The sequence below is a fragment of the Archocentrus centrarchus genome, chromosome 14 (assembly GCF_007364275.1).
Source record: "Archocentrus centrarchus isolate MPI-CPG fArcCen1 chromosome 14, fArcCen1, whole genome shotgun sequence".
In the NCBI taxonomy this organism is placed as follows: Eukaryota; Metazoa; Chordata; class Actinopteri; order Cichliformes; family Cichlidae; genus Archocentrus; species Archocentrus centrarchus.
The window spans coordinates 22,686,813-22,697,187 of NC_044359.1; the positions used below are offsets into that span (position 1 = coordinate 22,686,813).

Here is a 10,375-nt window from a genome sequence, read left to right on the forward strand (position 1 = left end):
AGGAAAGAATATTAAATGTTTTTGTATAAAAATGTGCCAAAATGCTGACTAAAATATCTTTCTGTAAACACAAATCTACACTCTTGTCAGTTGCTTGATAATATTTGGAATCACGTTCCACTGATTATACAGTGCTGCTATATTGTACATACTTATTTCCAGATGGTATTTGTTCAGTATCAGTACTAATGCTGCTCAGTGGCCAAATCATTGCACTCCAACTGCTGTAAAATGTTCTGGTTTTGATATGGGCACATTTCTGCAAAAAGTTCATCATGGAAAATGGAAAAGAGTCATTCAGAAAATCTGACCTCATTGTGACATTTTTGTCTCTGTGTGCAGCTTCCTGGTTGTGACTGGTCAAAATTTTGTGTAAAAACTTTCACATTCATGCATAACAGAAAAACCTTTGTGAACCTTTATGCCCGGCTTGATTTCCAAATTTGTCTAAATCATATCAGGTTTACTTGGTGAAGTGGATCTTGCTGCTCAGCATGTGTTGGATGAAATAGGAAGCATTATATACATGGTATGGATCAATCATTTATTCACCTGAACACATGCAGCTTATTATTTAGCAATAATTCTGCACTTTAGGAAATTGGCTTATTCAGTTTCAGATCAGTAGACACTGTAACTGATGTCATAAAGTAATATGTGGTCCTTGTAGGTCCCTTTAGGTATCCATGCGGCTGCCTGTGTGCGTGTTGGCAATGCTCTGGGGGCTGGGGACACTACCAGAGCTTTAGTCTCTTGCAGAGTGGCCTTAGTTCTGGCAGGTATTAAGATACATGACATTTATTTGAAAATTAAAATATATGTAAATGATAAAAAAAGCTTACTTGTATATGTAATGTCTCTATAGGAGTGCTTGCTGTTTTCCATGGTATTGTTATTGCTGGCTCTAAGTCAGTCATTGCCTTCATATTTACCTCTGATGTGTGAGTATCACAGTAACATACACATTTAAGCCTGTAAAATCTTAAGGTAACTCTGCTTTAATGATCTTTTTCTGCTTTCTGCAGCAACATTGTGACGATGGTGTCAGAAAACCTCACAGTGTGCATATTTCTACAGTTCTTTGATGCACTTCTGGTATGTCTTTACAGAACAACAAATGTTCTCTTCTTACTTTATATGGACTAATTCACAGAGCTGGTTGTGTGCTTTGTTGAATAAAAACCTTAACTTTGTTTCTTTTCAAACTGTGTGTCCTTTCAGTGCGTCTGCTCAGGGATTCTTGTAGGATGTGGGATGCAGAAAATTGCTGCTATCTCCAACCTGGTTGGTTACTACTGTATCGGCCTGCCGGTGGGAATAGCTCTCATGTTTGCTGCCGAGCTGAAGCTATTAGGTAATGCTTTCATTCCACAGTAGACATGTTGCTAAGCCTGGGATGCTGTGGAGGTGCACAGGGAACGCCTTGGGGTCCCTCCGCATGAGCTGGAGGAGGTGGCTGGGGAGAGGGAAGCCTGGGCTTCTGTGCTTAGGCTCCTGCCCCCGCGACCCTGCCCCAGATAAGCGGAAGAGAATGGATGGATGGATGGAGTAACTAGTCAGGTCGGTGTGGACCAAGGTAGCTTAGTTGCCATTAGGCACCCCCAGCAGATCCTGAGCAGCAGAAAAGCAGGCCAGGTGGAGGACTGTGAGGAGGAAGTGTAGTCCTAAACAGAAGCCCCCGGTTCACCACAAAACCATTAAAGTCTCTAACCTGTTTCCCCCACTTGGTGACACACCCGCCGAGGAACAAACTCTGTTTATCGGCGACTCTATTTTGAGAAACGTGAAGCTAGTGACACCAGCAACAATAGTCAAATGTCTTCCAGGGGCCAGAGCAGGCGACATTCAAGGAAATTTGAAACTGCTGGCTAAGGCTAAATGTAGATTTGGTAAGATCATAATTCACGTCAGCAGTAATGACACCCAGTTATGCCAATTGGAGGTCACTAAAATTAATATTGACTCAGTGTGTAACTTTGCAAAAACAATGTTGGACTCTAGTTTTCTCTGGGCCACTCCCCAGTTGGACCAGGAACGACATGTTCAGCCGCATGTTCTCCTTGAATCGCTGGCTGTCTGAGTGATGACCAAAAAACGACGTGGGCTTTATAGATAATTTGGAAAGTTTCTGGGGAAAACCTGGTCTTGTTAGGAGAGATGGCATCCATCCCACTTTGGATGGAGCAGCTCTCATTTCTAGAAATCTGCCCAAATTTATTAACCTACCTAAAACCTGACTATCCAGGGTTGAGACCAGGAAGCAGAGTTGCAGTCTTACACATCTGTGTACAGCTTCTCTTCTCCTGCCATCCCCCCAAAACCCCATCCCCACAGAGATGGTGCCTGCTCCCAGACCACCAAAAACAAATCTAAAATCGGCAAAAAACTATTTAAGCATAAAATTTCAAAAAGAAAAATAATATAGCTTCCTAATCTGCACCAAAGAATAAAACGATTAAACATTAGTTCTCTCTCTTTCAAGTCCCTGTTAGTAAATTATTTAATAATTGATCAACATATTGATTTATTCTGCCTTACAGAAACCTGGTTACAGCAGGATGAATATGTTAGTTTAAATGAATCAACACTGCTGAGTCACACTAACTGTCAGAATGCTCGAAGCACAGGTTGAGGAGGAGGAGTAGCAGCAATCTTCCATTCCAGCTGAGTAATTAATCAAAGACCCAGACAGTTTTAATTCTTTTGAAACTCTGACTCTTAGCCTTGTCCACCCTAATTGGAAAATTAAAAGAAAAAACTTTTATTTGTTATTATCTATGATGCACCTGGCCCTTACTCAGAGTTTCTGTCTGATTTCTCAGACTTTTTAATCTGATTTAGTGCTCAGTTCAGATAAAATAATTATCATGGGTGATTTCAAAATCCATGTAGATGCTGAAAATGAAAGCCTCAATGTAGTCAAAGTATTGACTTTCAAGGTTGTTAGAACTGTAGAAACTCTGTTTTTTATATATTTTATTTCCACGTATGTTCGCACATGCCTCAAGAAAATGCTGCACCTATTTCTCATTTTACTAGCAAATTATAAATTCAATTCAATTCAATTCAATTTTATTTATATAGCGCCAAATCACAACAAACTGTCGCCTCAAGGCGCTTTGTATTGTGGGTAAAGACCCTACAATAATACAGAGAAAACCCAACAGTCAAAACGACCCCCTATGAGCAAGCACTTGGCGACAGTGGAAAGGAAAAACTCCCTTTTAACAGGAAGAAACCTCCAGCAGAACCAGGCTTAGGGAGGGGCAGTCATCTGCCGCGACCGGTTGGGCTGAGGGGAGAGAAAGACATGCTGTGGAAGAGAGCCAGAGATTAATATCAATTAATGATTAAATGCAGAGTGGAGTATAAACAAAGTAAATAAGGTGAATGAGAAACAGTGCATTATGTGAACCCCCCAGCAGACTAGGCCTATAGCAGCATAACTAAGGGATGGTTCAGGGTCACCTGATCCAGCCCTAACTATAAGCTTTATCATAAAGGAAAGTTTTAAGCCTAATCTTAAAAATAGAGAGGGTGTCTGTCTCCCGAATCCAAGCTGGAAGCTGGTTCCACAGAAGAGGCGCCTGAAAGCTGAAGGCTCTGCCTCCCATTCTACTCTTAAGTATCCTAGGAACCACAAGTAAGCCAGCAGTCTGAGAGCGAAGTGCTCTGTTGGGGTGATATGGTACTATGAGGTCTTTGAGATAAGATGGTGCCTGATTATTCAAGACCTTGTATGTGAGGAGAAGAATTTTAAATTCTATTCTAGATTTAACAGGGAGCCAATGAAGAGAAGCCAATATGGGAGAAATATGCTCTCTCTTTCTAGTCCCTGTCAGTACTCTAGCTGCAGCATTTTGGATCAGCTGAAGGCTTTTCAGGAAGCTTTTAGGACAGCCTGATAATAATGAATTACAATAGTCCAGCCTAGAAGTAATAAATGCATGAATGAGCTTTTCAGCATCACTCTGAGAAAGGATGTTTCTATTTTTAGAAATATTGCGCAAATGCAAAAAAGCGGTCCTACATATTTGTTTAATATGTGCATTGAAGGACATATCCTGGTCAAAAATGACTCCAAGATTTCTCACAGTGTTACTGGAGGCCAAAGTAATGCCATCCAGAGTAAGTATCTGGTTAGACACCATGTTTCTAAGATTTGTGGGGCCGAGAACAAGAATTTCAGTTTTATCTGAATTTAGAAGCAGGAAATTAGAGGTCATCCAGGCCTTAATATCTTTAAGACATTCCTGCAGTTTAATTAATTGATGTGTGTCATCTGGCTTCATTGATAGGTAAAGCTGAGTATCATCTGCATAACAATGAAAATTGATGCAGTGCTTTCTAATAATACTGCCTAAGGGAAGCATGTATAATGTAAATAAAATTGGTCCTAGCACAGAACCCTGTGGAACTCCATAATTAACCTTAGTGTGTGAAGAAGACTCCCCATTTACATGAACAAATTGGAGTCTATGAGGTAAATATGATTCAAACCACTGCAGTGCAGTACCTTTAATACCTATAGCAAGCTCTAATCTCTGTAATAAAATGTTATGGTCAACAGTATCAAAAGCTGCACTGAGGTCCAACAGGACAAGAACAGAGATGAGTCCACTGTCAGAGGCTCTAAGAAGATCATTTGTAACCTTTACTAATGCTGTTTCTGTACTGTGATGAATTCTGAAACCTGACTGAAACTCTTCAAATAAACCGTTCCTCTGCAGATGATCAGTTAGCTGTTTTACAACTACTCTTTCAAGAATCTTTGAGAGAAAAGGAAGGTTGGAGATTGGCCTATAATTAGCTAAGACAGCTGGGTCAAGTGATGGCTTTTTAAGCAGAGGTTTAATTACAGCCACCTTGAAGGTCTGTGGTACATAGCCAACTAATAAAGACTGATTGATCATTTTTAAGATTGAAGCATCAATAATTGGAAAGACTTCTTTGAACAGTCTAGTAGGAATGGGATCTAACAAACATGTTGCTGGTTTGGAGGAAGTAACTATTGAAGTTAACTCTGAAAGATCAACTGGAGCAAAAGAGTCTAAACAAATACCAGCAGAAATTAAGGGTGGCTCAAGACGTTAGCTCAGTGCTGTAAATACATCAGATTATCCTAATGTAAAGCTGAGTTGTGAACTTGTCACAAATGGAAGATATTTGTGTATATTGACATATGCAGACAAAATCAAAAATATATGATCGTTGCACTTTTTTGCTGGAGACTTCTTAGCAATGTATGAACTGATTTACTTAAAAATATTAGTTTTGATTAATATAGAAAAAGCAAATGCAATTACAGTAACATTTCTTCAACCTTTAAATGACATGTACCACACACACACACACACACACACACACACACACACACACACACAAAATACAACTACCATGACGCTGTGAAGCAACAACATTAAATAAGCAGCAGAGAGAAAGTTATCATTTTGGCATTCATGGCTCAAGCAGTTGTGCACACTTCCCCAAATCAGAGAATTGGCAGTTCTATCCCCAGGCACAGCATCCGGACATGGAAGCACAGTCAAGACATAGTGTGTCCACTTTGTATGAGCATTATGGTCTCACAGTCTACAGTTGTTAATAAGCAGGGCCAGCTGCCAGCTTGGCTTTGTATAAGTAGTTTTATCAGTAGCATTTAGTGTATGCATACACTTCAGAATATTTCTTAATGTGTTTGTTTGAACTTGTATTCTTCCTTTCAGGGTTTTGGGTGGGCCTCCTTATATGCATTAGCATTGAGGTAGTGACATTCCTGGTTGTGATCGTTAAACTCGACTGGAAAAAAGTCACAAAGAAGGTAGGATGCTCTCAGCTTTCTTTAAGAGCGCCCCCCCCCTCCAAAAAAAAGAAAAAAACAAAAACAAAAAAAGTTTTGTTTTTCTTTAATTATATGGTTTTGTCTCTTTAATCTATTTGTATAAATAAGCCACGGTGATGGAGGATACCCCAATTGTCTCTTATGCGTTATTGTTCCACTCTGATCATTTTGATGTTTGAAGGCGCAGTGATGTGAAATTAAAAACTTCCCTCAAATATCAGAAACCTAAAGTCATGAGCCTGTTTTGAAAATGTAAGAAATACAAAGTATAGGTATTTGTGTAAATAGTATGGAGTAAAAGAAAAAGTAAATAAATACTCAAGTAAAGTACAGATACCTGAAAATTCCACTTAAATACTGTAAACAAGTATTTGTACTTCGTTAGTTCCCACCTCTGAGAATACCTAATATTATTTTTATTTACTTCCTGAACCGCACTCTAATATGTTTTAGGCTCAACTGCGAGCTGGGAAGAAATTGCTGGTAACACCTGGACATCCTCCTAGTACAGAGTTCAGTGAAGCTATGGTGCCGGATACTCCTAACTGCCTGGACTCAGTAAGTATACAATCACTATGTGTGCTGTTTATGTTGTCACATGTATAATAGTCAAATCGTAATGGGGCCACTCACACAGTCATTAACTGTTTCTTTGCACCGTGAAGGGCCCGTTGGACAGCGGAGAAGCTCCTAAAACAGATGGCTACAGTCCGGTGAACACCCAGGATCAGGAGGTGAAAGCTGCTCATGTGGCAGGTGACAGCAATGCTAATGCAAGAGGAACTGAACAGAGCAAAAACACCAAACCTAAAGTGCTGCTTTCTGCCACTCAGCTGATTTTGCGTCTGGGAACCACCTTATTGGTTTTAGTTCTTAGTTTGATTATAGGTATTGCCTTTTATATTGCTTTCCCTGTACCAGGGCTGAGTGCACAGAGCAGGGCCAACTTTACTCTTAATGGGGCCAATGACTCCACTCCCACACCAGTGACTCTGAACCTTACACTAGACTTTTGATATACATTTAACTTCGAAGTATTGACTTCTTGTGGCTGCACATAGTTCTCACAGATGTGATACGTTTCTATTGCAGGTCTAGCTTTAGTTGCTAATCAGGGATTAAAGCATAAAAAATATTTTAGAAAAAAGGGTCAAATTCCTTCCTAGTTGCAGATCTTCTCACAAACCAGAGGTCTCATTTAGTAAAAACCTGATGTTTGCTACTGGTGCTACCTTCTGTAGAGAAAAACGTCTCAGTGCTGCACTGCCGAGCAAATCCACAGAAGGCTGGAAGAAATATCAAATGAGAGGGAATCTGGCAGGATTAGCAAAGGTCTTGTTACAAAGATCATGTTTTAACCAGCTCACAGCTGAGATGTTTTAACTGGAGCAACAAGACAGGTTACAAATCCTCTCTGAATAATCACACGGGCATCAACCAACAGATGTTTTCTCACAGATAGCTTTTTTGTTTTTCAACCTGTTCTTGACTTGATTTACATATTGCACTGTGAGATATATATGTTGAAGCTTACTGACCTCAAATCATTTTCTCATGTTTTAACTTTAATATTGACTGTAAATATGTGATGCTAAATTTACAGTTCTCTTATCAAATGGTTTTAATAATCTAGACATTGTACCTCTTCACGTGGTTGTTCAATATTCAGTGTCCTGTATTATTTTTATTTTTTATTTTTTTATAAGCAACATTTCAATACAATAAAACAAGTCAAACAATTGAGTAGCTAAGGAACAATGGGTGTCACCTCGTTTTCATTTGTTTCAGATCTGTGTTCATAAAAGTCCACCATGGCTTCCACCATTTTTCAAATCTCTCATGTTCTAGTCTCAGTGCAAATGTCAGTTCTGACGAAATGTCCTGAATGACATTTGTCCAGTCTTCTAGTGTAGGTGTTTTGTCAGTCATCCAATTACGAGTGATTGCTTTTTTACTGGCCGTTAGCATTGTATTAAACATATGTCTTATAAAACCCCTTTACACAGTTTGGCTGTTTGCCTAGGTACAAAGTCTTAAAGTCTAAAGCAATATTGGCCCCAATAACACTCTCCACACTCTGTTTAATTTTCCCCCAATAAGAAAGTAACTTGGGGCAGCTCAAAAAGATACGGAAATGACCAGCTTGTTTCGACCCGCATGACCTCCAGCATGATCTATCAGCATTTCTGCCTCTCTGGGATGGTGTTCTGAAGAAGCGTGTAACATTCTTCCAGGCAAATTCCCTATATGTTAGTGATGATGTACATTTCAAACAGTTTTTCAATATACTTAACCAGTCTTCGATGTGGGTATGATGGTTGCCCTCTTTCTCCCGTTTCTCCTTGATATATATGGCCGGCTTCCCGTTCATGGATTAAGCATGGTCCTAGACTAAAAGGAAAAAGTCAATGAAGACCACAATAGGAAAAAATATTTAGTCCAGGATTAGTGGCCATAGTGTATCCTCACCCTCCAGGTTTTGTAGCTCGTTGTATATTTTGGATGTTAATTTGTTAATGGAAACTGATTGGTATGACTTTAGAAAGATATTTAGAATGCCAATCAAAAGGCCTATCTGGTTCATCTTTGTTTTTTTTTAAATAATGCCGGGTTTGTAGAAAACGAAAGAAATCTTTATTATCAAGACCATATTTCTGTTTAATGTCTTGAAAGCTCCTCAGGGAACCTTTATGGTAGAGATCATTATATTTTACCAGGCCCTTTTCAGTCCATTTTTTAAAGGTGTTGTCTGTTTTATTTGGTGTAAAATCGTGGTCGTATGCTATCCATCTAATCGGCAAACAGGTTCTTTATTTTCTTCTGATACTTTTGACCAGGTCTTAAGTGCTATTTCTAAGTTCCTTTAAGTCTTTTAATAAATCTATATTACCAATTATTGCTCGCAAGGGACTGGTATTTGTACATTCAATTTCTTTCCATTTTGCTATGTAGGAGGGATCGCACATCTCCGTTAGTGGATTTATTTGTGCTGGTTTGTACTAGTTTTGCATGTTAGGGAGTGAAAGGCCTCCTTTATCTTTAGCCAGCTGTAAAGTCTTGAATATAATCCTTGGCTGTTTCCCTTGCCAGATAAATCTGGATATCAATTTATCAATTTCCTGGAACATAGATTTAGCTGGTTCTGCTGGTATTGTCTGGAAAAAGTATAGTATTTTTGGTAGCATCATCATTTTAATGGCTTCTACTCTTTGCATAAGTCCCAGGTAAGGTATAAGGCTCCATCTGGATAGGTCATTTTTTATTTTAGTCATTAAGGGGTTGTAATTTGCACTAACAATATTTCTTGTGTCTTTAGGGATGGTCACTCGCAAGTATATAATTGATTCCATGTCCCATTTTATTTTGAAGTTGTCTTTGACAGTGTTACTAGGTGAATATTTGAAAGTTAAAACCTGAGATTTGTGGGAGTTCAGTTTATATCCAGAAAACTTCCCATATTCCATCAAGGTTTTGTATAATTCTGGGAGGGATTCCTGAGGTTTTGCCAAGTAGATTAGGATGTCATTTGCAAACAGGGCTATCTTTTGTTCTTTATGGTTTATCTCGATGCCATGTATTATGGACTCTGAACCTGGGGGGACATACACATTCATAAAGGTGATTTCTTGTACCTTGAGTCTGCCAACTACTATATTGTATCTACCTATTCTGTCTTTATATTCATGGCTCTTTTCAAATGTCACTTTCTGGTATGATAAAGTTGCCACCCCCCTTCTACGACCTGATTTATGTGATGCACTGAATACCTGATTAAAACCCACTCTTTTAAGCTTACCATGTTCTATCTCAGAGAGGTGAGTTTCCTGAAGGAATATTACTTCTGCCTTTTCTTTTTTCATTTTGCCTAATATTTTTGCCCTTTTTATGGGATTAAGAACTCCTTTTACGTTATAGGTTGTGATTCTTATTGGTGATGTCAAAGTCATGAGTTGTAAATGACCATATAACCAGAACAAGCATAGTGAATGACACCCTTTTGGCTACTCAAATGAACAACAACTGTTAACCATCTGAACATTTTGACATTGTAAATCGCGCTAACACATGTACAGTCAAAGAGGACCTCCATTCTTTTGGTCTTGTCTACGACCTTAGTGATGTAATAGTTAGTGAGCAGCTTTGAGGGAAAACCGACACAACTCTGTGGTTGTGAAGGGCCCTCTGGTGGTGTTACCTGGTTATGGCGTTCCTTTTTTTTTCCCCCCTTGTGCGATCCCCGACTCCAAATCACTTCAGAAAGAAACGTCCCATCTGCTCCTATTTGTTCTTTATGGTTCTGTTGTTTTCTTCTAAACGCGTCCAGTTTCTTCTTATATCCCTCCCGCGTTTCATTCTTTGGAAGCTCCTTGTCCGTCTTTCCCAACCTGGTCCACATTGCTCTTCCTATCTTTTCCACCCACGTTGTAGATGGTTGGATGATTTGTAGAGTTGTAGACACATGCGCTGTTCTCGTAGAATATCTTCAACTTGGCTGGGAATGGGGTCTGGAATTTGATCTTCTTTTCTCTGAGG

The 10,375-nt window shown here is 39.2% G+C and overlaps 1 protein-coding gene across 1 annotated transcript in view; it reads left to right on the forward strand.

The window, feature by feature from the left end:
* Window positions 1–7,504, forward strand: part of LOC115792102 (multidrug and toxin extrusion protein 1-like) — a 34,803-nt gene extending 27,299 nt beyond the window's left edge. The window contains exons 10-17 of the mRNA XM_030746500.1: window positions 462–529; window positions 671–779; window positions 866–941; window positions 1,026–1,095; window positions 1,222–1,354; window positions 5,727–5,821; window positions 6,296–6,400; window positions 6,508–7,504. Coding sequence (XP_030602360.1) covers window positions 462–529; window positions 671–779; window positions 866–941; window positions 1,026–1,095; window positions 1,222–1,354; window positions 5,727–5,821; window positions 6,296–6,400; window positions 6,508–6,858 — 1,007 coding nt within the window. The 3' untranslated portion in view covers window positions 6,859–7,504. The remainder of the gene's footprint in view (window positions 1–461; window positions 530–670; window positions 780–865; window positions 942–1,025; window positions 1,096–1,221; window positions 1,355–5,726; window positions 5,822–6,295; window positions 6,401–6,507) is intronic.
* Window positions 7,505–10,375: the final 2,871 nt, after the last annotated feature.